General features: G+C 38.5%; 1 protein-coding gene across 9 annotated transcripts in view; it reads right to left on the reverse strand.

Moving 5' to 3' along the window:
• The window catches only part of SYBU (syntabulin), a 143,759-nt gene that overhangs the window by 76,142 nt on the left and 40,176 nt on the right, over positions 1-27,441 (reverse strand). Inside the window, exons 1-3 of one of the 9 annotated variants that reach the window (XM_020970387.2) lie at positions 23,359-23,484; positions 18,975-19,057; positions 17,049-17,250 (exon numbers count right to left, since the gene is read on the reverse strand). In XM_020970387.2, coding sequence (XP_020826046.1) covers positions 17,049-17,250; positions 18,975-18,998 — 226 coding nt within the window. In that variant the 5' untranslated portion in view covers positions 18,999-19,057; positions 23,359-23,484. The other 8 variants (XM_020970354.2, XM_020970405.2, XM_020970396.2 and 5 more) reach the window with 8 other exon arrangements.

Below are 27,441 nucleotides of genomic sequence, written 5' to 3' on the forward strand. Positions count from 1 at the left end.
ACTTTCCTTAGGTCATGCAGAGAGTAAGCAACAGAGCTGGGTTTTGAACTGAGGTCTTCTGACCCAAGTTCAGTACTATTTCCATTGTCCTTGATACCTGTCACAGGGTGATATCCCATATGAGTACACTGCTTCCTTTTTCCTCAAACTCCAAATGTGGAGAAGGTGAAGATAGAATCAAGATAAGAGGTGAAAAAGAGTAAGAAAACAATAGAATGTGAATCACATGATCAATGGCCTGACATGACTTGGGTTTCAATCCTAATGCCACCATAATGAGCTGTATTAACTTAAGCAAGTCAGTTATAGTCTCTCAGCCTCAGTTTCCTCATTTGTAAAAAGAGGGTAAGAATACTGATACTACTTCCCCATCATGGGATTATTTTGAGAATTAATGGCATAATTTATGATTTTATAAAATTTAATTTAATTTTTTTTCAATTAGCAAAAATCAACTTTCTCACCCTCCCACCTCCCCTTCCCATTGGGAGAAAAAAGGGAAAATAAAACACTTGTAACAAATTTGCATAATGTATATAGTCAGGCAAAACAAATTCCCACATTGACAATTTCCAAAAATTATATTACAATATATGTAAAACACCTTGTAACTGTAAATCCCTGAAAATGTATGTGTATGTAAATATACATATATATAAATAACACATATATACTATTGCTGTTATTAATGTTATATCAAAACTTTGGTTATTTACAGGAAAATAGTACTATATCAACATGAAACCACAACTTGAAATTATGTTTGAAAAAAACATAAATATGTAGAAAAAATTATCTAAGTCCAATAATTTTCTTAGAGCACACAGTTTCATATTTTTAAACTAATATGAAAACTGATAATCACCTTTAACAACCATGAAACAAATGAGAAATATCCCTCTCCTACTAAAAAAAGGAGAGTTTTTAATTGCACCATTGCTTATAGTGCCAGTCACTAAAAGACAAGGGAGTGCTCTATAGAAGGGAAAGTTAGATTAAGGAGATTCTGCCATTAAAGACCAGTGCCAAAAGCCACAAGTAAAACATTAAGCTAAAACAAATAGCCTCACTCTTATTGTACTGATTAATTGTCCTTCTTTTAAGCCGATTTAAGCCGATTCCTTGTTTTCAGTTCTACAAGTTAAAAAGAAAAAAGGGGAGACCTACTATGTGTAAGGCATTTTGTTAACCTTGGGATACAATTTTGAAGGAAAGCAGGATTCTGAGACACATCAAGGAAGAGGGAATGAATTCCAGACATGGGGGAAGGCTTAGGTGATCATATGATAGCAGGAGCTAGAATGTCAAATCCAGGTAATAGCTAATAGTGCGGTTTGGCTGGAATGAAAAGGAATAGTACAAAACACTCACAAGGGGGAGAAATAGAAAATGAAATTGTAAAGGTAATTGGTAGCTAGGCTGAAGAGAGCTAGAAATACAACAGGAATTTGCATTTTTGTCCTATAGGCAACAAGGAGAGCTGGTTTTTGATCAAGGGAGTGATGTGGTCAGTCTTGTGCCTTAGGAAGATGATTTTCACAGCCAAGTGGAGGAAGAATTGGATAGAGGAGAGGAGGAAACAGGGAGATGAATTAGAAGGCTATTATAATAATCCAGGTGAGACATCATAAGGGCCTGCTAGAGTGGTGACTCTATGAATGGATACAAGGAGATGTATGAGAGAGCTTCTGCTCATAGAATTAATCAGACTTTGGTGCCTGATTAGATAAGACAAGTGAAAGAAGAAAAGAACTAAAGATTATTCTGAGGTTATAAAACCGGATTAATGGAGGAATGGCATGCTGCTCAACCGGTATAGGGGACTTTGGAAGAAGGATAAGCTTTGAGGGGAAGATAAGTTCTGTTTTGGACATGTTGAATATGAGATGCCTATAGGACATCCAAGAGGAGGTGGTCCATTAGACAGTTGGTCACATGAAGCTGGAGTTCAAGAGAAATTAGGGCTACTCTACAGATTATGAGACATCTGTACAGTGAAAATACTTGAACCTCAGAAAGCCAAGGGAGAGAGTGTAAAGGAGGGAAGAGAAGGGTAGAGATCGAGAGAGGAAAGGACCCAGAACAGAGCCTTTAGAGACACCCAGGACTGGGAGCAGGAGGTAGAAAATGATACAGCAAAGGAGGCTGAGGACTGGGCAGCTAGGAAGAAGACTAGGAGAGAGCTGTGTCACAGAAGCCCAGGGAGGACAGAGTATCTAGGAGGGAAGGACTAGTTATTGCTATCAAAACTTGCAGAAAAGTCAAGGAGGATGAGAATTGAAAAAAGGTCATGGGATTTAGTAGTGAGATCCTAGGTTAACATGGACAGAAGAGTTTCCATTAAGTGGTAAAGTCAGAAGTCAGATCACAAGAGCTTGAGGAGTGGGTGTTGAAGAAGTGGAGCCAGTGAGTTCAGGCAAGTCTTTTTATGAGTTTGACAAAAAAATTTAAAATGAGAGAGAAGAAAGAGGAATAATCCACAGAGCAAACTCCCAGAGGAGAGCAGAAGAAGATGAGATTAAGGACATAGGAAGAGAAATTGACCTTGAGAAACCACCCCCCCCCGCCTCCAGGGCAGCTAGGCGGCATAGTGGATAGAGCACCAGCCCTGAAGTCAGGAGGACCTGAGTTCAAATCTGGCCTCAGACCAAACTCTTGACACTTACTAGCTGTGTGACCCTGGGCAAGTCACTTAACCCCAATTGCCTAAAAAAAAAAAGCCCCTCCCCCCATTTTTCAAAGATTTTCACTACAAAGAAGATGAAAAGGGGCAAAGACAGTGGATTTCTAAAAGTATGAAGTAGAGGAGAGCAAGGACATCTATGGTGAAGGAGGTGTGAGGAAGCACTGAGGACTTAGGAAGAGAAAAAGACTTTTGGAATAGTTACTGTAGAGTGAAGGATAGTTAGTAAAGGAAGAAGGAGGGTTTTTGTTTGTTTTTTGTGTTTTTTTTGTCATGCAACAATAAGGGTCCACCTAAGATTGGATGATGTAAATTTGTAAAGGACTCAGGTAATATGGTTGTATCATTTCCTCCGGTAGTGTTTGGTAGCTCAAAGGCATGAATGGAGAAGGCAGATGATCAATGTTATGTGAGATTGAGAATTGGCTGTATGTTGATACTAATGGAAAAAGGATAATATATAATTGACTTGCTAACTGTTAAGGGACTAAGGTCAAGACTTTTATAGCAGGGAGTGAGGATGGACTAAGGAGAATGGGGAAGGGTAGAAGATTTGGTGGTTTTGTTAGGACAAAGAAATTAGAAGTTAGGAGCAAGCAAGGGTTAGGTTAGGAGAAGTGCAGCATAGAGACATACGGAATGACTAGCAATTATCAGAGAAGGGAAAAACTTCATTATTTAAAATACTGAAGCTGGTACATAGGTGATGCCTGAGGTCAAGGTATAGCCATCCTTGTGTGTATCTGAGAGGCAGAGTAAGTTGTAGGTCATGAGAATTGAGGAGTTTAATAAACTGTGAGGACAGTGTGTTTGAGGGGGCATCACTGTATACTTTGAGTCCCTGAGCATGATTGCAGGGATTGAGTTGGAGAGAAAGACTCTGAGTCAGGGACTGAACTTCATGAGAGGTAGAATGACGTGCAGCCTGGTACATCATGCAACAAATATAAAGACCAAATGAAAGAAAAAGATTGAGAAAACCTATAAAGAGAGGAAAGGTTGCTGACTAACGGCAGGCAAGGAAGGATCAGGAATTGGCAATGAGGAAGAAGTACAAAAGTCCACTATGCCTCTTGGACCAATGTTTTAGAAGATGTGAGAAAAAGCCCAACCAGCAACGGAGAGGGTATCTAGAGATGCACTATCTTCTGCAGAAAGCTAGGTTTTCATGAGTGGAAGGTACAAAGAGTGTGAAAAGAGATCAAGGGTGATGGGTAGCTTATTAAATGAATGGGGACTCCAGAGGGCACCATGGAAAGGGTAACCAGAAAAGAAAAGGAACTGAGGAAAAACAACTCTGTAACGTTCAATCTCTCTTTATCTACTAGTCCCTTTCCTGCCACATATAAACATGCCCAGATCTTCCCCTATGCTTTACTTGTTCTTACTATGTCCTTAATTTATTATCCTATGTCTCTTTAGATTCAGCTGTCCTCTCACTCTGGAACTTCTCTCAGCAGATGGGGCTTTTTAACCCTGTGCTATCCTTGCATCATGCTGGCCCTGTCGTCTCATTGGTGAATTCTTCCACTTTGGACACTAGCGCAGGCTGGCCATGCTTCATTCCCTTTCCAGCTACTCTTAAGGGCTTCCCCCTTCCCCACAAGCAGTTCTACCTTTTTTCACTCCCCTCCTCCAAGTGCCTTTTATATGTTGCCTTCCTCTCTTAGAATATAAGTTCCTTGAGGGCAAACACGCCTTTCTTTTTGTTCGTTTTAATTTCCTCAGCACTTTAGTACCTGGTACATAGTAAGTACCCAACAATGCTATTTTCTTTTATCCCTTTCATAGCACAACTCCTAGAAAAAAAGCTGGTTTTTTTTTTTGTTGCTTTTACTCCCACATAGGGCTTGTCTTTACTACTCAATTAATCTCTTTCCAAAGTCAACAATGATCTACTTATTGAAAAATCAAATGTACCTTTTTTAGTTCTCTTTTGACCTCTCTCAACTATTTGACACTGTTGATAATCCTCTCCTGCATACTCTGTCCTCCATGGATTTCCATGACACTGATCACTCATGGTTCTTTTACCTGTCTGACTGATCCCTTTCAGTCTCTTCTGAAGGATCACCATCCATGTGTCAACCCCATTCATAAGCATACTCAAGGGCTCCGTACTGTACCCTTTCCTCTCCTATTTCTACGCTACACCCTCTCCTGTGGATTCAGTTATCACTATTGTGTAGATGACTCCAGGATCTGCACAGAAAGCTTTCAAATCTCTCCTGAGATCTAGTCCTACATCTCCAACTGCCTACTGGACATCTCCACCTGGATATCCCACAGGCATCTCAAATTCAAAATGCCCAGAGATAAAATCACCTTTTGCCCCTCCTAACTTCCCTATTTCTGTCAAAAACATCACTATTCTTCCAATCACTGAGGTTTGGAATCTAGGACTCATTCTTTAGTCTCAATCACCCTTCCCCCATAATCAATCATTTGCTAAGTGTTGTTGATTCCTGTTTCTTAACATCTCTTAGATCTGTCTCTTTCTACTCATACTATAATTACCTTACTTCAGGCTGTCATCACCTCTTAACTGGCTTGATAAATTGAAATAGCTTCCTAATTATTCTTGAAATCAGTCTCTCTCCTCTTTCATCTATCTTCCAAATAGCTGCCAAATTGATATTCTTAAGGCATAGAACTGACTATGTCACTCTCTTACTCAAGAAGCTTCAGTAGCTCCCTTTGGCTTTAAGATAAAATACACTTCTTGTTTGTTTGTTTGTTTGTTTGTTTTATTTTTTGGTGAGGCAATGGGGGTTAAGTGACTTGCCCAAGGTCACACAGCTAGTAAGTGTCAAGTGTCTGAGGTCAGATTTGAACTCAGGTCCTCCTGACTCCAAGGCAGGAGCTCTATCCACTGTGCCACCTAGCTGCCCCAATACAATACACTTCTTCTGGCATTTAGAGATCCTCACAATCTGGTTCTGCCTACATCTTTAGACTGATTGCTCATGCCCAAACTGGCCTATTCGCTATCCTCACATACCATCCAATTTCTTTGCACAAGCTGTCCTCCACGCCTATAATGCTTTCCCTCCTCTCTTTCATCTCTTGGAACTCCTAATTCCTTCTTCCTCAAGGTCCAGCTTAAGGACCACCTCCCCCATGAGGCTTTTCTTTATCCTCTAAGCTGTTAGTTACCATATGCCCCTCAAATAATTTAATTTGTATATATCCTGTATTTATTTATCTGTGGAATGTGGTATCCTCCACAATAAATTTGTAAGCCTCTTGAGTGAAGGGATTATCTCAGTTTTACATCTATATCTGATCTCTTTACAGAGTAGACACGCATGTGAACTAGTTCAGCTGTTTACAGACCATAGGAAACATCAGCTATGATAATGTACCTTCTGACATGGTTACTTCTTACTTTAACCACCTTCACTGTATCTCTGATATGTATCTAAGATCACTATCAGTTGCAGAGAAGGTTATGAGGATACTCCTTATGGGGATGAACTCTTAGATCACGTGGAAAAAAAAAGACTTTAATTAAAATCACTCTCGTCTGTCTGTTGTTGGCATATTCCCACAAATACTCTGCATACACATACTACTTGTTTTAACATTTCTTGTTTATTTGTAACCTTTGTGGTTTGAGAGTTATTTCTAATGACTGTGGTATCTAATCACACACACACACACACACACACACACACACATACTAGATGTTTGGCAACAGTGTATAGATACCATTATCTAAAAATAGTACAAAAGCCTTCGTAAAACCGATTCTTTGCCCCCCCCTTCCAAATAAGTTGTCATTCTTTTAATTACAGTAGAATCCTGCCAAGTAGCTCACTTTTAGCTGCTTAGCTCAATTCTAACATTACATCTAGATGTAATCTACAATCCAGTGTTCAGCTTCCTCAACTGGACAAAAGGAAAAAAAAAACATACTGAGAATACTTTTGGTGGGTATGTGCCCAGCAAATTTTTTGTAGGCATCATCATGTCACGGCAGGTTACCAATTAGGCTTTAATTTCCTTTAATTGACCTTCCCTCCAGAGTGCTGGCACAAGCAGAAGGAAAAAAAAATTCTTTCCTGCTATTAAACATACAATATAAAAATCAAAATACTCCCTGAGATCACACCACATAAAGCCTTTGATTAGACAGACCTCACAGAATCTCAACTGCTCTATATTCTCTCTATATATTTGGTGCCTTTTAAAAAGCATCCACTATTGCCAGAATATTAAGATCTTTCATTTGTACCACGCTTTATGCGCTGACAGAGTGCTTTCACATGCATTATCTCATTTGTTCCTTATGTAAATACCATGAGGTAGGTGAGGCACAAGTTATTATCCCAATTTCAGAAGAGTAAACTGAGGGGCAGAGAGTTTAAGTGACTGGCTCAGGGTCATACAGCTATTTAGTGGCAGAGCCAGTATTAGAACCTGGTCCTCAAACTCCTAACCTAGTGATCTTAGGGGCAGCTGGGTGGTGCAGTGGATAGAATGTGAGGCCTGTAGTCAGCAAGATCTATCTCCTTGAGTTCAAATTTGGCCTCAGCGACTTACTAGCTGTGTGACCCTGGGCGAGTCACTTAACCCTATTTGCCTCAGTTTCCTCATCTGTAAAATGATCTAGAGAAGGACATGACAAACTACTCCAGTATCTTTGCTATGAAAACCCCAAATGGGGTCAAGAAGAACTTGACACAAACAATAACAACAACGATGATCAGGAATGGAAGCATACTTGTCATCTTAACTCTTGCTATTAAGGTCCTGAAAGGAAAGCAACTTAATTTGTGAAAGGGAAGAATTTACTAATATATCCTAAATACTCACTTCAACTTATCTGTCACAAGGAAACCAAATTCCATTGTAACAGATTTGTTTCACCTGTCATGTTTACAAAGAACCCCCAAGGAGAATTGGCTAATACCCAACAACCCATATGCCTCATTGTTCTAAGGAGTAATTATTCTCCATAGTAAGGAAAGAGGAATGCACAGCATGCTGTAAATTGTATCAGATGAATGATGATATGTATCCTCCAAATGCAAACAGGTCATCAGCTTCCATAATTTGTATCTGTCCTAAAGACAGGGCAATAAAGAAATTTAAACAACAGAAAATGTCCCTTAATAAATGAGGGCCAGAGCCCCATATGTTATTGGCTATAAAGTCAACCAAAAAATAATGTCATTAGTTCTTATGGATATATTAAATGCAGGAAGAAGACAGAAAAAAGAGTAAAAATACTTTATACAGAAAAATTGGAATTTTAAAAGCATGAATACATTTTTTAAAAATCCCTGCAAAACCACTTACTATTAAAGCAGTTGGTCCTCTTTTTATTAATCATTGAGAGTCTTTGGTCCCCAAAGGATTTATTTGTCACGTACTAAGGGCTGATAATGCATTAGATGCTATGTGCACATTTTTGGAGTCGGACAACAAAGGCCTCCAAATGAACACAAATTTAAATGTCTCCTTCTGAGCAGATAATCATTATTTCTGCACTGCTGCTAGTATCTCAGTAATTGCATGCAAAGTATACATTGTAAAGAACAAAATCATTCCAAGATGGAACGAGACCAAAGTGCAAAAGACACCAAATAAATTAATGGAATGAACAACGATGAGGGAAATTCTGGGAAGATGGCTGAGGAGGTCAGAAAATTCCAAGCTCTCCAGATTTCCTCCACAAGCAAGATAAAACAGAGCCTTAGGGTGAATGTAGAGTGGCAAAAATAAACAAGAGTTGGGGCAGAGCAGTGGGACAACTGGAGAAGACCCGAGGAAAGACCCCAGGGACAGAGGTTTGGCCCTGCAACAACAAACACCAAGCTGGAGCAGCTAGGTTTAGAGGTAGCCTCAGCCTCAGCCACAGGAATTCTCACCTCACAGAGAGTGTATGTTGGGGGTGAGACAGCTGAGCAGAGAGAAGACTGAAGGACCCTCTGGCTGCTGAGGGATGTCAGGCCCAGCTGTGCTGCCAAGACATGGTCCTAGGCTGTGGCTGAAGGAACACTTGCCTGGTGAGCATAGAAGCGGTGGGGTGGGGATGCTACTGGATGTGGGCACTTATAAGAGAGCGGGGTTCCTGGTTTAAGTTCCAGGCCAGAGGGGAGAACTGAAGGTTACAGCCACTGGAGGGTCCTCAGGGAGCAAAAGCATTTCCAGCATAGAGTGCTGGGGAGCCCTTGCTGTAGCTTGGAAGGGGAAGAGAGTGCTGAGGTTGAGGCCTGGACAAAGCTCAGAAAATAACAGCAAGAAGGACCTGAGGCCAGAGATACCATCCCCCCACACCCCAGAATTGGAGGTGCTTATAATAACAAGTTGCTGAAAAGAAAAACAAAGCAAAATAAAAATGAATAAGCAAAGGAGAAAGAACCCAACCACAGACAGCTACTGTGGGGATAGAGAAAACCTGGGTTCTTTTTCAGAGGAGGATATTGAAGCAAAAAAAAAACCAAACAAACCCAAATCTCTCCTACTCCAAAGAATAATGTCAAATGGTCATGTTCCCAAAAAGTTCTTGGAAGAACTTAAAAAAGACTTTAAAAGTCAAATAAGAGAGATTGAGGAAAAATTAGAAAAAATAAGAACAATCCAAGAAAACCAAGAAAATTATGAAAAGAAAGTCAACCAACTGGAAAAAGAGATCTAGAATCTTAAGGAAGAAAAACAAAACTCCTCAAAAACTAGAATTAGGTAAGGGGAAGCTAATGACATTGTAAGATACCAAGAAATAATAAAACAAATAAGAATGAAAAAAATAGAAGAGAATGTGAAACATTTTGTAAGAAAAATAATCGATCTGAAGAATAGATCAAAAAGAGAAAACACAAGAATTATTATACTACCTGAAAGGTATGATTTAAAAAAAAGAATCTTGATACACTATTACAAGAAATAATTAAAGAAAATTGCCCTGAAGGGGCAGCTATGTGGCGCAGTAAATAGAGTACTGGCCCTGGACTCAGGAGGACCTGAGTTCAAATGTGACTTCAGACACAAAACACTCACTAGCTGTGTGACCCTGGGCAAGTCACTTAACCCCATTGCCTAGACAAGAAAGAAAGAAAGAAAGAAAGAAAGAAAGAGAGAGAGAGAGAGAGAGAGAGAGAAAAGAAAGAAAGAAAGAAAATTACCCTGAAGTTTTAGAAGAGGAGAAAGTAGAAATAGAAAAAAAACATCCACCCATCACCGCCTGAAAGAGATCCCAGGATGAAAACCTACAGGAATATCATAGCCAAATTTCAAAACCCCCAGGTGAAGGAGAAAATATTAAGAGCAACAAGAAAAACACAATTCAAATACTGTGGAGCCACAATTAGAATTTCACAAGATCTAGCAACTGCTAAACTAAAAGGTCACAGGTCTTGGAATGTATGTATCTAAGAGCAAAAGAACTGGGGTTGCAGCCAAAAATAACTTACCCAGCAAAGTCAAATATAATCCTGAATGAAAAAAAGGATATTCAATGAATTGACAGACTTTCAGATTTTTGTTGTGAAAAGACCAGAACTTAATTGAAATCCTAAAAATTAAAGGTGAAATTAATAAAGTTGAATGGAAGAAAACCATTGAATTAATAAATAAAACTAGGAGTTGGTATTATGAAAAAATCAATAAAATAGACAAACCATAGGTTAATATGATTAAAAAAGAGATAGTAGAAAACCAAATTACTAGTATCAGAAATGAAAAGACTGAATACACCACTAACAAAATGAAATCAAAGCAATTATAAGGAAGTATTTTCCTCAATCATACACCAATAAATTTAACAACTTAAGTGAAATGGAAGAATATTTACAAAAATACAAACTGCCTAGATTAGCAGAAAGGGAAACAGAATATCTTAAGAGACCTATTTAAAAAAAAAGATATTGAACAGGCCATAAATGAGCTTCCTAAGGAAAAAAAAAAACAAAATACCAGGACCAGACAGATTTACAAGTAAATTCTATCAAATATTTAAAGACCAACTAATTCCAATATTAAATAAATTATTTGGGATAATAGACAAAGAAGGGGTCCTATCAAACTCCTTTTATGAAACAAACATGATACTGATACCTAAACTATGAAAAGTAAAAACAAAGAAAAAATTATAGACCAATTCCATTAATGAATATAGATACAAAAATCCTAAATAAAATACTAGCTAAAAGATTACAACACTATATTACAAAGATTATACATTATGACCAAATGAGATTTATACCAAGAATGCAGGGATATTTTAACATAAGGAAAACTATTAGCATAATTGATAACAATAATAAAAGTAACAAATCATATGATTAGATCAATAGATGCAGAAAAAGCATTTGATAAAGTACAACATTCATTTCTATTAAAAACACTTGAAAGTATAGGCATAAATGGACTTTTCCTTAAATTGATAAGAAGCATTTACCTAAAACCATTAGCATGTATTATTTGTAATTGGGATAAGTTAAAAGCCTTCCCAGTAAGATCAAGTGTGAAACAAGGATGCTCATTGTCACCAATATTATTCAATATTGTATTAGGAATCCTAACAATGTCAATAAGAGAAGAAAAAGAAATAGAGGGAATCAGAATAGGGAATGAGGTAATAAAACTATTTCTTTTTGCAGCTGATATAATGATATACTTGGAAAATCCTAACAACTCAACTAAAAAGTTAGTTGAAATAATTAATAATTTCAGCAAAGTAGCAGGATATAAAGTAAACTGACATGCAGCATTAGCATTCCTATATATCACCAAAAGAATCTTGCAGGAAGAGATAGCCAGAGATACTCCATTTAAAATACTTCTAGACAGTATAAAATACCTAGGAATACACCCATCAAAACAAACCCAGGATCTATATAAACAAAACCATAACAAAGTAAGTACACAAAGAAAATCAGATTTAAGTAAATGGAGAAATATCAATTGTTTGTGATTAGGTAGGGCCAATATGATAAAAATCACAATTTTACCAAAATTAATCTATATATTCAATGCCATCCCAATTAAATTATCAAAAATCTATCTTATGGAACTAGAAAAAATTATAACAGAATTCATTTGGAAGAAAAAAAGGTCAATAATCTCAAAGGAACTAGTGGGGAAAATGTAAATGAAGGAGGCTTATCATTTCAGATCTTAAACTATATTATCAAAACTATCTAGTACTGGCTAAGAAATAGAAAGGTAGATCAGTGAACAAAGTAGATATATAATCTACAGCAGCAAACAAATATAGTAACCCAGTGTTTGACAAGTGTAAAGACTTAAGTTTTTGGGATAAGAATTTGTTTGGCAAAAATTGTTGGAAAAGCTGGAAAGCAGTTTGGCAGAAATTGGGTATAGATGAATATCTTACATCATTTACCAAAATAAGATAAAAATGGATACATAACCTAGATATACAGGGAGGTATTACAAGAAACTTTGAAGAACATGGAACATATTACCTATCAAACTTATGGATAGGTAAGATAGTGTTATGAGGTGTCAAATGCATAATCTTGATTACATTAAATCAAAAAGTTTTTGTACAAATAAAACAAATGTAGCAAAATCAGAAGGAAAGCAAAACACTGGGCAAAATTTTATAGATAGTTCCTCAGCTAAAATAGGTCTTATATCTCAAATGTATAAAGAACTTTGTCAAATCTCTAAGAACACAAGTCATTCCCCAATTGATATAGTCAAAGGATATGAGCAAACAATTTTCTGATGAAGAAATCAAAACAATTTATACTCATATGAAAAAATGTTTTATATCATTATCGATTAGAGAAGTGCAAATTAAAACAACCTTGAGATGTCATTTTATACCTATCAGATTGGCTAAAATGATAGAAGGGGAGAGTGACAATTTTTGGAGGGGATGCGAAAAAATTGGGACCTTAATTCATTGTTGATGGATCTGTGAGCTGATCCAACCATTTTGGAGAGAGATTTGGAACCATGCCCAAAGAGTTATTAAACTGACTATACCCTCTGACCCAGCAATAGCACTATTAGGTCTGTGTCCCAAGATGATTAGGGAAATTGTAAAAGAACCTATATGTTCTAAAATATTGATAGCAGCTCTCTTTGTGGAGGCAAAGAAATGGAAATTGTGGGCATGCTTGTCAATTGGGGAATGGCTAAACAAATTGTGGTATATATTCATGATGGAATATTACTCTGCTATAAGAAATGAGGAGCTCAAATTTAGAAAAGTGTGGAGAGACCTCCATGAAATAATGAAGAGTGAAATTAGCAGAACCAAGAGAATATTATATACAGTAACAGCAATATTGTTTTAAAAACAACTTTGAGTGACCAAGTCATTCTATTATAAATATCTAAATTAACTGCAAAGACCTTATGAAGACACTGTTTGAATCCAGAAAAAGAACTGACATACATACACACACACACACACACATATATATATAATATATATATATACACACATACACATACATATATAGTGTGTGTATACATATATATGTGTGTATATATATATATATACATATATACATATATATTTGTATATATATGTATGTATACACGCACATACACACATACAGATTTATTTCTAATGGTAGGCATCTCCAAGTTTGGGGTGGGAGGAAGGGAAAAAAAAAGAAAGTTACATGATAACTTTGTTATAGATTTGATAGTAAAAGCAAGTTGTACATAATGACCCTGCAATTTCAGGTGCAATCCTCTGTTTTTCTGTCCCACTTTGTTGTAGAAATGCTTGTTTTATTTCTTAAGTTCAGAATAAAATAAATAATTTTTTTAAAAAAGGAATGAAGAAGGAGCTCCTTGGTACACTGAAAACCTTTTAAAAGAAAACTCTTCCAGAATGCATACAAAATGAGCTTAGAAATAGCTTAGAAAATGGTTTTTAGAAAAAGCAAAAAATAGAGCTGAGAATGATAGGGAACTCAGGAAAGAAGATAATAACAAGACAACCTTTTTCAAGCCTGAACAAGGCAGTGGGGAAAGAAGGAAAATGGAGTAAGGAGTGGGTAGCACAGAGAAAACAAAGAAATCAACATAGTATAGGATATATTGATAAAGCTGAAAAAAAAAACCAAACAACAAAAAAACCTCTTTGGGTCATATACTATCCTTGACAGTGACTATCTCCGATGCAAATATAAGAAAGTATTCTGCAGGCTACTCTTTCTGGAACGCTTATTATTAAGCAATGTATTTCTGGAGGTAAACATTTAGGAATGGTACCTTCTGCCAGTGTGGAAGTTCACTGTGAGCTCAGTACCCATACACAAGTGCATGTTTGCATACACTTAGTCTCACTACCAAAGTGGGTATTAGAAGTAAAAAACAAACAAGCAAACAAACCCAAAAACATATGACCAAGAGATATTTAGTAGTCAACTATGTAGCTAGAAGTCATACACGTGTGATTGTGGACCCTGTGGCTTACTTCCAAAGTAGAGGGCCTAAAACAGGAGAAACTGGATAGAAAAACTGCTCTGTCATCCCTCAAAACAGCCCTTAATATAGCCATGTCACTTTTTTTTTATTGGTGAATACAATAATTTGCAAATTTGAAAAGTCAGTGCAGAACGTTCATGCTGTATCATTAAAAAGTAGATTCAGTTATGGGGCAATGTGACAGGTAAATTGTAATGTTCTTATTTCATAAGCAGTGACTATTAACCTTATTTTTTATGTACCATGGTTTCTGACTGAACTATCATGATCAGGTGATTTTCTGTCTTCTCGATGTTGAGGTAGAAGGAATTCTTTTAAAGTTATTGTTTTTCCCTTTGCTGTGGATATACTTTATATTCTCCACTTCAGTGCCTACAGCTCCTCACTGAACTCAACCATTTAATTTCTATGTACCATCTGACCTCCTTAAGCATTATTAACAATGCCCCAATATGTTATGCTCCTGTCAGTTTTAGTAAGAAAAGCATTGGAAGCCTTCTTGGGTCATATGAGAAGTGGGCACAGGCAAGGAGAACAAGAAAAATGCATAAGACTCAAACCTGGGGAATCAATGTGAGAGATCCAGACAAAGTGGGGCCTGGAGATGGGAAGTAATTCTGTTTGGAGACATTAGGCAAATCTGATAAAGAGGACAGAGGCAAGACTAAAGATGGAGAAGTGGGTTTGTCAAGGCTAATAATTATAAGCTCTTGTCACTCCAATCTCAGCTAGTTAATAGTAGGAGGGTCAATTTCTCCTTTTGGTTTTCCTGTACAACATTATAATGTTAGTGGAAGACAAATCCCTAGGGAGGGAGTGGCAATTCTGGAGATCAGTCTTGGGTATAGCAATTCATGAATGATATTCACTATTTTATGGGTTTGCCCCCTTTTTTTTTAATTTTGAAAATGTAGCTGACTTTTCAAGCTGAAGGTAGGCCTGAAGTCTAGCCTAGTGGAATTGACTTATTTAGAGTACATATAACGAATAAATTTAGAATTTCTCTCCAAAGATTTAGTCATATAAACAAACTCATAGAAAAGGAGGGCTTATTCTGCAAATTTGGAGCAATGATTCTAGAGTTCTTTCACATACAGTCAGCATGCTGAGGTCCTAAAACGCAGTTAAGGTAAACACTAACATTCTGCAAATAGTACCCAGGCCTCTAGGAAACTTGTTTTCCCCTTCCCACTGTGGGAACATCATGTCAGTTGAGCAGTAGGTTTTCCTTTTGATCTCAATTCAGACATATTCAAGTAAGAAAAGCAATCTTCAGAAAGTAAATATTTTTAGAATGAAGCAGAGAATCTCAAGATGTTCAATTAACATACCTTAAATAACTAGGAAAAGAAAACATACTTCTTTATGAAGAACAGAGAAAGATTTCAGATGATTCTGTGTTATCAATTAAATGCTATGCTTGCAAAATCTCCCATTCAAACTTCTTTTAAATTATTTTCATTATATGAATATAGAAGGGTGGATTTGAAAGAGGGACACACTAAAAGATCAGGATAGACAAAGCTAACTAGCTGCATGGGCCAGAATAATACACTTGCCTCAACCCTATACTAGCTCTCTAACACTTGGGCAAGTCTCTAAAACTCTCTGAGTCTTAGTTACTTTATCTGTAAATTGAGGGGGGTTGGGCTAGATGGCCACTAAAGTTTGTTCAAGCTCTAAATCTATGATACTATTATTTTATGAGCAGTAAAATGGCGCAAATAATAAAGTACCTACCCTTTAGGATGGTTGCGAGGATCACATCAGATAATTTCTATAAAGCATTTTGCAAATCTAAATGAATGCCAGATATTATTGTCAATGGAAAAGAATTTTGCATTCTCCTCTGGATCTCTCCCACCGCTTGTCTCTTTCTTATACATTTATGATGCTCTAATTTGTATGATAGTTATTTTACTTATCTCCTTTACTTTAAGTTTCTATTGGACAGAGACTAGGTCTTATTCATCCTTATAATTTGGAAGACTAGCATGGTGCCTTGAATGTATAGCAGGTGTTTAATAAATGCTTCTTTGAAGTGGTTTTTGAATTCAGTTAAATGGATTAAGGCTGTACACTTGGTATATAGTACTGATTCACATGACTTCTCAATAGAGGCCCATCTTCTCAATTCAGTTTCCCCCAAATAAATTCTAATGAATGAATTACAAGGAAACTCTTAAATCACAGAGATAGATCATCTAGAAGTCACTCTTTAGATTCTTACAAAGTACAGTGTTTCTCTAAAAAGATGTCATAGTCTTTAGAATACTTTTTGGGTAGAAATCAAATCATGGAATCACAGAGTCAGAACTGGAAAGGATCTCAGCAGTTACTATCCTAACTTGTTCATATTACAAATGAGGAAAGTGAGGCCCAGAGACAGTGACTTGCCGAAGATCATGCAGGTTGTAAATCAGAGAGCCAAGATTTGAAAACAGGGTCTCTGTTCAGATCCAACATTTTTTCCCCTGTATCATTCTCTATTCAAAAAGGATTATTCAGTCACCTATGATAAAATAACTTCAAGTTGCTTTCATAATGACAAAAATCACTTTCTTCATCAGATTTAACACTAACATATATCATAACGTCTGCTTCCAGAATCTTGACCTAAATGAACAAGGATTTCTTGATTAAGGGTTTTCCTCAATTTTTGGAGCACACAAAATTATAGGGATTTCTAGCTAACATCATTCCTAGGCATAGCTGAGGGAAACTCCTCCAAAGCATTTATCCGAGTGTTTATAGAAGAAACAATAAAACAACTCTCAAGTTCCTAAGTATGTTGTTATGGACAGAAATTCATATTAAAGTAAAAGTAGAATTCCAGTAAGAAAAAAGGGAGTTGATATCTCAAGCCAATTCATAGACCATTCAAGTCTGTATTGTATACATATTTGCTTTAGTAGAGTGTGAATGAAAGTCAAATGGGTACCTGAGCAGAAGCTGTTGCTGCTAATGGTCCTTGCTGAACGCCCAGAGCTGCTGGGATTGAATTCTCTGCTCTCCTCCTCAGAGAAGGGAGATTCAGATGCTGGAGATACTTTCTGCTGCTGCTGGGGCAGGTGAGGCCGAAGGATCAAACGAGGAATTCGGCTTCGGGAAATCTCCTTCTCATGATGCTGCCCTCTGTGTACCTTCTCAAAATTGGACATAAAAATGAAAACAAAAGGAAGACAGTTTCCCCCCATAGAGCTCTTGTCCTTTTTTGAGAAGTGGTATTTCTGAATAAGGAATCATCTGAAGAATATAATTATTCCTTCTTATATTAGTTATTCAAGAAGAAAAGCATTAACTTCTACTAGCAGCCATCCCTACTAACTGTTCATGATTCTATTGTTACATCTTGCTAAGAAGGCCGTTCTACTTTATGCCCTCCTCCTCTTCCCATTCTGGCATTTTATATGAAATTCAAGCTTTTCCCTCTTCCTAGACTTTTTACACTGGTTTATCATTTCAGTTTCCTCTCATGTTGCTTGCCTTGCCTTAGCTGTGTCATCTGCTTTCTCCCTTCTCAATTTTCTCTCCACATATTTTCCCAAACTACACTCCCCCCACTTGCCTCCCTCACCTGATCTATAATGCAACATTATCTTTCAAATCCCCCTTCTTCTGGCTAGCCTTTCAATTATTCATTAATATCCTCGTACTCAAGGCTCTGGGCCAAGATGAAAACAAAACAAAACAAAAATCTAATACCCAGGGAGATTACTTAAGCTTTTCATCTCAAGTTTTAGGATTATTTTCTCCATATTATGCTCATGAGAAGTGAATTTCTCCTCTGCTTTCTTTATAAGATCAAATACATAGCTACAGATGACTCAAAAACATTAATTATAAAAGCTGAGTTTCTTCACAAATACCCTAAACAAGACCATAACTAGACTGGGGCATTTGGGAGCACTGTCCCCATTTGGGGTTGCCTAAGCAGCAGCTGGATTCTCCCTCAGTTACTTATGAGGTAGCCCATTTTCATGTGTTCCATATTTCTGAAGCCTCATTTGTACAAAATTCCTGCAACCATTTCTGGCCCTATAATCCTATAAATATTTTTTAAGGGAAAACTACTGATTTCCTTCAACCATTCCACTGAAAGGCAAAAAAAAAAAAAGCAGATTAGGAAATCAGCATTTCACAACACGACCTCCTGCTTATTTCCAACATGGGCTAACTAGGGTCAATGCCAAGATAAACAGGGGGCAGCCTTGGGAGCTTCACACAAAGTTGGAAGTCAAAGGAAAGTCACAGGCCTCAATAAGCTCCTGATCCTTCCTACGAATGCCATCTCATACTGTGCCAAAGCACCCACTCCTGAGACTCTCTATAGTCACTGGATCAGTGCTCCAAATCAGCTTGACAATCAGTGTTTTTGCATTCTGCAGGATGCCTAGCTCACTCAATAAACGTGAAATGTCAATAATGTTCTAAATCCTCATTCCCCAGTATTTCCCAGTAATTTGATTTCTTTTATTCACTACAGAAAGATATTCCCACAAACCATAACAATGTGTATCTACCGGCTTCGAAAATCCCTGTTTTTGGGCCAGCAATAAATCTTCCTCAATGGCTGTAAGACTTTTCTGATGTCAAGCCCCAAATCTTTTCCCATCCTACCTGGCCTCACCTCCTTAAATTTCATCACCTGAAAAAATCACTCTCTTCATTCCGCTTTAACCCTACTGCCTTTCATCTCAGATATTACTCACTGGCTCTCACCTTCCCTATCCGCCCCTTCCCCAGACCCCGCCCCTTACTCTGCAGGGCCTCACCTGGGCCCCCGCCCACCTGCCCTTCCAGGAGGCCCCTGGCTTAGTGCCCACTCCCCGCCGCCCGGAGCCCGCCTCTCTCGGATGTCTCCTACCTTGGTCTCCCGGAGGGGCCCCATCCCGCCGCTGCCACTGACTGGCCTGGATCCTTACGTCTCTGTCGCCAACGAGGAGACACCTGAGGACATCAGAGAAGAGGAGACGCCACGCTGAGATGGGCAAGGGGCGCGGGGTACAGCGGCTGCGGCTGCGGCAAAGAGGACTCGGCGGCGGATGCCCGCCGCTCTTCTGGCTCACCCTGAGATTGATCGAGAGTCCAGCCCGCTCCCACCCCCGCCAGCCCGCCCCGGCTCGGACACGTGGTGCCGCCACTGCCACTGCTGAGGCCGCCACCGTCACCCACCATAGGCACCGCGGCTCCTCCAGAGCCACAGTTGCAGCTGCCGTCACCGCAGCCGCCTGGGGACCAGGACCCAGCAGCGCACGCCCAGGACAGCGTGCAGCCTCTTCCCCACCTTGGGAGGGAGCGCGGCGCTCCTCGGGAAAGCTGCTTCCAGGGCAAGGGAACTTTTTCTGCTTCTCCGCCCAGCGCAGCTGCTAGGCTCGGGGACTTGGCACCACCAGGCTACTAGGGCTGCGTCTCTCCCTCTGGAGTCGGTGCCCAATTTGAAATGGGAGGTGTGGTGGAGAGGGATAGCTCTTAAGAAGAGGTGTTATTCTCACTCGCTCGCGTCTCTCAGTACTTCTTTTTGGGGGAGAGGGAGAAAGATGGGTGAGAGTAGGAGAGGCAGATAAATGCAGCAACACTTCTAGTTGCAATGTTCTCTCTCCTTCCACACTGTCCTCTGCCTCCTCTGCTCCTTCCCCTTTCTCTTCCCTCGCCTCTTCTATTTTTCACCCAGTCTCGTCCCTCTTCTCTCCCTTCTTTTTTCTTACTCCCCCGCCCCCTACTTTTACTGTTTATCCACTTTGGATGATCTCTTCATCCAAGAGAGGTGCAGGAATCTTTCTCCTAGGCCAAAGCCTGGTCCCACCCAAATCTGTGCTGCAGGCTGACAACAGCTCAGTTCTCCTATCCCCACGAATCCCTTTTGAACCAAGTGGCTCTTGGTTTCTTGGCACTGTCTCCTGAAAAAGTGCTAGTAGTTTCTAAGGATGAGAAAACAGAGCTGATGAAGGGGGAAGATTAGGTGGCTTTTTCCACTCAACTCTTCAGCTCCACATCAGCAGGGGCAAGGCCCAGGTCTTCTCTTCTACATCAATATAAACTGTCAAATGTAGTCCAGGCACTTTGCTTTAAACATTATTTTTAAAAGGTGGGTAAAGTAGAGGTAAGATTAAAAAGATGTAATTTCCCTTTCCAAGCCGATGTCCTGAGATCAGCTAAATGAACAAGAGAGGTATGAAATACTGAATGAAGTTCTGGGGACCATTTAATGGTATGATTGTGGTGGAATTTTGTTAATAATGAATTCTTTTCCAGACATGACAGTGGAATGAGGGTGTGTGTGTGTGTGTGTGTGTGTGTGTGTGTGTGTGTGTAGGTAGGTGTGTGCAGGTAAGAAGTGTCAAATGTTCCACTCTTACCAAACTCCTGTGATTTATAATAATAATTGTTTTTTATGGATGGGCTTGATTATACTTTTTTAAGTGTATGGTTTGGGAGATTCAGGTGACTTTAGTGAGTGATAGATGATGGACAGATGTTATTTGGTCTTTAACTTCCTTGTATTCATGGAAGCATTGCATCTTTTCTCTGCTTCCCAGGAATAATTATGTTTCTTCCCACTTTCAATTCTGAAAGTAATCGTCTCGGACATTAGATTTGTTGTGGGAGAAACAGATAGAGAAAAGGGAGAGGAGGGAAAAAATAAAGCTAATGAAAGAGAACTGCCCTGTCCAATCTCTTCCCACTAACTCTCAACAATGTGTCTCTACTGTCCCATTTATTTGGGTTTCCAGATGCAAGCATGGTTAAGGAGAAGCAGAATGGATTTTGACCATAGGATCATGGATTTAGAGCTGGAAAGGATTTTAGAGATTTTCTATCCAAACCCCCTTATTTTATGGAATAGGAAATTGATGCCCTGAGAAGTGGAGACTTGTACAAGGTCACACAGATGCTGGCAGAGCTAGGATTCAAACCCAGGTCTTCTGATTCCAAATTAGCACCTTTTCCACTGTAGATTTAAATCTTAGTTCTGTCACACATACATGTATACCTGAGTGACCTTGGGCAAGTTTCTTTTGGGGCCTCATTGCTCACGTGTAAAAAAGAGGGTATTGGATTAGATAATCTCTAAAGTCTTTTTGAAATCTAAATCTTTAACTGGAGTGTGGTCTGGGATTTTTGTCATTGGTATAATATATACTTGATATAACAATGCTATCTCAGAAAATGATTTAAGAAAAATGGTGGCCCATCATGAATCCTGTAATTCAGTATTTCAAAAAATGAAAACCTGTAGATATTTTTTATTACAATTTCATCATCAATGCAGATAACAACTCATCTCTAACTTGTAGTCCTACATAGTTCCTAGACTGCTCTAAAGGCATAACTAGAAGCTGTCTTCCTGACTCTAAGGTAAGAAACAGCTAAGTGGCACAGTGAATAGAGTGCTCAACTTGGAGGTAGGAAGATCTGAGTTCAAATCCATCCTCAGAAACTTACTAACTCTGTGACTTTGGGCAAATCATTTAACTTCTATGTTAGTTTTCTCCACTGCAAAATAGGGACACTAATAGCACCTATCTCCCAAGGTCACTGTGAGGATAAAATGATGTACAGTAGTTTTTCTAAAGTGCTTAGCACAGTTCCTGGCACATAGTAGACACTTAATAAATTCTGATTTCCTTCCTTCCAAGAGTGACTCTATCTACTATATATACAACAATGTCTCTCCCAAGCCTGGAGCTAATTACTATAAATTTGGGAAGAGTCCAAGGTGGAGTTTGTGAGCACAGTGACATAAACATGTTTGAGGAATAGCAAAATTAGCATCTGAAGTTGGGAGGTGCTAGAGAACTGGAATTAAAAAAAATAAAAACAATAATAATAGGATATTAGATTTACAGTTGTAAGGCACCTTAGAGGCCATCTACATACAGTGACTTGCCCAAGGTCATACAGATAGTAAGAAGCAGACCTAGGATTCAAATCCATATTGTCGGACCCTAGAGACAGTGTCCTTTCCACTTCATCAGAATATTCTCAGTTTATATATCTGTGAAATGGGGAGAATGGTGTCAGGGCAGAGAATAGAATAGACTAAATGATCTCTAAGGTCCCTTCCAATTCTAATAATCTATGAGAGAGACACTACAGTTATTTTGACTATTTGGAGAGTTTTAAAACAAACTGCAAAAGGAAATATGAAATTTCCCCAGAGATTAAATAGAGTAAACCCCCAAAATGTGAAAAAACGCAAAAAGGAAGAATTGAGGAGACTACTGGTATGGTAAAGCACACATGCTTAATTTCCATTTTGAAAATGAATCAAATATGCCTTTCTATTTGATGATGGGGCGTGTGTGCCTATCAAATAACATGTATTCAGTGGAAGCTTTTACTGCAGAAGTGCAGGCATCAGAGAGGCTTTGCAGCAGCGGGCTTGTCACCATAGCAACCCTGCCAAGGAAAAGGGACATGATTCAGTAGTCAGAGGCTTCTTAGCGCTCTAGTTTGGGAACCTGTATTTGCTTCTTTTCCTAAAATGCAAATTGGACAAATGATAGTAGCTTTTTGGTCTTTATACTCATTCAAGTATTCCTTATTTCACTAGATAAAATGTTAGCAGTTATTAGAACTATAAACATAAAAAAGTATATAATCCAATATCGAATATCAGATTCATCTTTTTCATGTCTTTAAGAGTCTTGTCTAGAATCTTTCTGACTGCAATGGCTTTCTTTTACAGTACAGGTTGTAATTTTAAGAATTATATTTAAGCCAGAATAATTTCTCATTTTAGGAAATACAAAAGATCAGCTGCTGCAGAAGAATAACTCCCTTAAATTTTGCCAAATTTAGCCAAAAAAATAACTAAAACCAAATCCTGGGAAGGTTTAGGGAATATAGAATCTTGAGACTTAGGTGTGACAAATACAATGCAGCTCCAGATCCCAGGATCATCTGTCGACTTGCATTTATAGAGAGCAGTCTGTCTGTCAGTCAATTAGTCTGAATATCACATCCCTTGTATGTAGGTACGTAGCACTTTTTTCACATTCAGTATTTTATTTGAGCCTTGCAATGCCTCTGAGAGGTACAGTTGGAAGGCATCTTGAAGCCAATTGAGTAAGGAAAGGCTGTTATTGATAAAATACCCCCAGAACCCTGACTTTCCAGAAGAAAGATATAAAATGTACAGCAAAACAGATATAAGACATGCGCAGCATAAAACTTAAATATATCCTTGCTTTTTCTCCGTCTTCCCGGCCCCACCCAAGCACAAGTATTTCCCCATCAAATCCTACCTGCTTGTGCTGGAGTTTCTTCCTGGACTCTCTCAACCCTGATGAAATACTGGCTCTGTGTGTGTGTGTGTGTGTGTGTGTGTGTGTGTGTGTATGAGTGAGTGTGATGTGTGTGTGTATGTAGTGTCTCTGTATTTAACCTGCTGTTGGCACAGCGGCACAGATCAGCTGACAGGGTTTACATCATCGACATGAAAAGTATTGCAATCTAAGCCGTGCCAGGTTTTTTTTTCTTTGTAGTAGATCGCATTTTTTTTTTCCTATTTTCTGACCAGGCTCTTCTAAGTGTCCATGTTTTGCCAGTCAATGCTACAAATATTTATTAATCACCAACTGTATACAGAGTTTTAAGGACAATAGTGTTTATGGTAAAAAGTTTAGATAAGATACATTCCATATTCCTTTGGAGCTACAGCCAGAAATAGCTACAGTACCTATTACAAAAGACGATATATAAATGTGTGAGAGGTGCAAACAGGCAGAGATACAAGAGGGGATTGAAGCTACTAAGACTGAGAGGATAAGGAAGGACTCTTGGAGGAGATGGCAGTGTATTTGAATTGGGCTTTAAAGGGTGCATAGGCACTCAATAAGTGGAGGGGGAGGGATAGAGAACTTTCTAGGTACATATATAGACTATCTCAAATAAAGGAGAAGAAGTACATGAGAGGAGATGCAGAAGGGGGAAGAATGGGATAAAACTGGAAAGTAAACTGTGCCATGGAGTGGCAGGATGGATGAGTAGAAAGGCCATTTTAAGAGACATGTTCTTGGGAATAAGAGAACTGGGGTTTTAATTCAAGCTCTGCTCTTTACTGCCTTGGGCAAATCACTTAACCTCCCTGGGTCTCAGTTTCCTCATCTGTTAAAAGAGGGACAGCAGGGTACAGTGGAAAGAGCATGGGCTTTGGAGTCAGAAATCCAAGCTCTGTCAGAAGACTAGGTTCATATAAGTGTGTAGGCTATTTTTCAGGTCCTTATTGGGAGAAGTCACTGTCTTCCAACAGCTTCTTTCTTTGTCTGCCTAATACCCTGGTCTATCGGAGTCTCCTGTTATATGGAAGCAGCTCTCTTTTTATCTAAATGCCCCAGGAATCTTCCATGTATGAGGGGGAGAAGCCTGTCTTTCTTCTCTTGCTGCATGCCCACAACACTAGAAAATACACAAAATAACTAGATTTATGTATAAGAATGTTAGATCTGGCTACAATGTGAAGGATGGTTTGGAGCAGGAAGGTCATCCAGTCAGAAAGACTTTTATGAAATCTGTTGCAATAGTACAGATGAGTGAACATAAGAACCTTACCAGGATGGTAGTAGTGGGAGCAGTGATGAGTAGATGAATGCAAGAGATGTTGTACAAGTAGAATTTGTTAGGGAAAGTATATGTCTATATATGTATGTGTATATATGTATATGTGTATCTATATATCTATATATAAATATATCTGTGCTTAATTGTGGCCTTGGGAGGTAGAAGAAATTTATTGCTATATATTTTGAGTTGTCTCTTACATTTTGCACATAACATACCTTTTTTATTTTGTATTTAAGGTTATAATATGATTAGTTTTCTTTTGTGTATTTAAGTTTAGCACATTTAAATTTTGTGTATTTAAGTTTCAGAAAAAAAAGAAAAAAGATGTTATACAGGTGGAATCCACAGGACTTGGTTACATGCCCATTTTTTTCAGGAAGCATGGTATGAAGTGGAAGGAAATAGCAAAGTAGACAGCTGGCGAGGCTCAGATGAGCTTGCTATGGCTACATTGTGGTGAATGGGAATTTTATTTCTCATCTCCCAAGGTGGTATAGTATGTGGACTTAAAAGGTATGAGAGAGAGCAGAATCAAAGGTAAATGCTAAGTTGTGTGTGTGTGTGTGTGTGTGTGTGTGTGTGTGTGTGCGTGTGTTTTGTGAGGCAGTCAGGGTTAAGTGACTTGCCCAGGGTCACACAGCTAGTCAAGTGTTACATGTGTGAGGTCATATTTGAACTCAGGTCCTCCTGACTCTAAGGCTGGAGCTCTATCCACTGTGCCACCTAGCTGCCCCTGGTGGGACTTTCAAGAGCACAATTTCAACAGAGTGATAGAGAAGCCAGATTGCAAAGGATTAAGTGAGCAAAAAAGGTCAATCTTCAGGAATCATAGTAGGGTGTATTAGAGAGTAGGAAAATACACAGTAGGTGAAGTTCGAATGATTTTGCAGTGGTTGGCTGTGGTGAATTGGGGTTTGCTTTCCCAAATCCCACAGTGTTGTGATATGTGGACTTGACTGTCAGTTTCTTATGGAAGGCAGTCAGGAAATCATCTTATGAGGTGTGTCTATATTTCCTTGTCTATCTTTTTTTTTTTTTACCCGAGGCTTTGTACTGTTGGGAAGCGAGAAATCAATGTATAAGTGAAAGGAGAATGATAAATCCTGTAGGGTCACACATATGATTCTTCATACTCAAACTTAGTTTAGCAAAGAGAAACTTTCTCACAAATTATAGCAAGGACATAAGTGCTGATAATGCTCTCTCTCCCTTTTCTGCTTACCTTAGGAAAAGGTAGTATAGGTTGGGGTAATAGTTACAAGAGTTGTCCTTATAATATGGCATCAAGAATGACCTTTATAGATGACTATAACAGTCCTCCCAGCAGCAACTCAGAAGTGCTGATCCCCTTATTCTGTAAGCATCTTCATCTATTATGCAGGGATGTTCTTTTTTGTCATCATGAATTGATCTTTAAGAAGTAGCTCTCCATCTTTGTAGATGGACCAGTTTTTAACAGTATTTCTTATTGGGAGAATTGGGATAGCTCATACTTGATTGGACAATACTGCCAGTGAAGAGAGGCAGCTTTTCTTAGGGTGACAGAGTTCACTGTATTGATAGAAGAGAAGTGATTGTTTGCCTTTTTCATCCTTTAGAAGATGTGTGTGTGTGTGTGTGTGTGTGTGTGTGTGTGAGAATGTTGTGTATAGTAACAGCAATATTGTTTTAAAAACAACTTTGAGAGACTAAGTCAAGGGTGGGGAACCTGAGGCCTGGAGGCCACATGTGGCCCTCTATGCTCTCAAGTGCACCCCTTCAACCGAATCCAAACTTCACAGAACAAATCCTTTTATTAAGGGATTATTTATTCCCCACCCCTAGATTAAGTCATTTTGATGATTCTAAATACCCAAATTAACTACAAAGGAACTATGAAGGAAGACAATATCTGCATCCAGAGAAAGATCAGATAAATAGAAGTATAAAATGATTTTACACACACACACACACACACACACACACACACACACACACATTTGTGTTTAATGGGAGCCATCTCTGGAGGGGAGGAAAGAAAAAAAGAGAAAATTGCATGATAGCTTTATTATATATTTAAAAGGAATGGCAAGTTGTACATAGTAGATTTGCAATTTCATGTGTAATTATTTTTCCCCTATTCTACTGTTATAGAAATGCTTGTTTTATTTCTTAAGTTCAGAATAAAATAAATAAAATAAAAAAAGAATGATGGAATTTTTTGTTGCAGATCTGATTCTCACCAATCATGAGTCATTGATTTTTGGGACAGAAATGTTGACAACCTTGTAAGGTTAATAACTTCTCAATCAGTGACTTCTTGCTTAGTCACCACAATACCCTGAAGGGTAGGGATCCTGATCATTTGGTTATTCCCCCATATTATGATGCCCAAATGCTTAGATATTGCTCCCCTTAACCCTAAAAAAATCTTTTCCCCTTGCTACATCCTTCTTACTCTCATCCCTGCCAATTATGCCTCTACTGTTCTATGGTCCATCTTCCCTTGACTTCCCATTCCTCTGTATCCTCTGGAAGGAATTACTCTGTTAATAACATCCCCTCTCCCTCAACATGGCATTCTGGATTTTTTTCACTTGGTTATACACATGTATATGTGTGTATGTGTATATATTCACATGTATATGTGTATATGTGTATATATTTTATTTATTTAAATATGCACACATTCGCATTAACAGGTATCTGGCTTTCTCTGGGAGACACTGAATACATAGGTACTTTTACTAGTACTGGTTCCTGCTCTTTTACTCCCTGATACACTG

Source organism: Phascolarctos cinereus, unplaced genomic scaffold, assembly GCF_003287225.1.
Source record: "Phascolarctos cinereus isolate Bilbo 61053 unplaced genomic scaffold, phaCin_HiC Scaffold_4;HRSCAF=312, whole genome shotgun sequence".
Lineage (NCBI taxonomy): Eukaryota > Metazoa > Chordata > Mammalia > Diprotodontia > Phascolarctidae > Phascolarctos > Phascolarctos cinereus.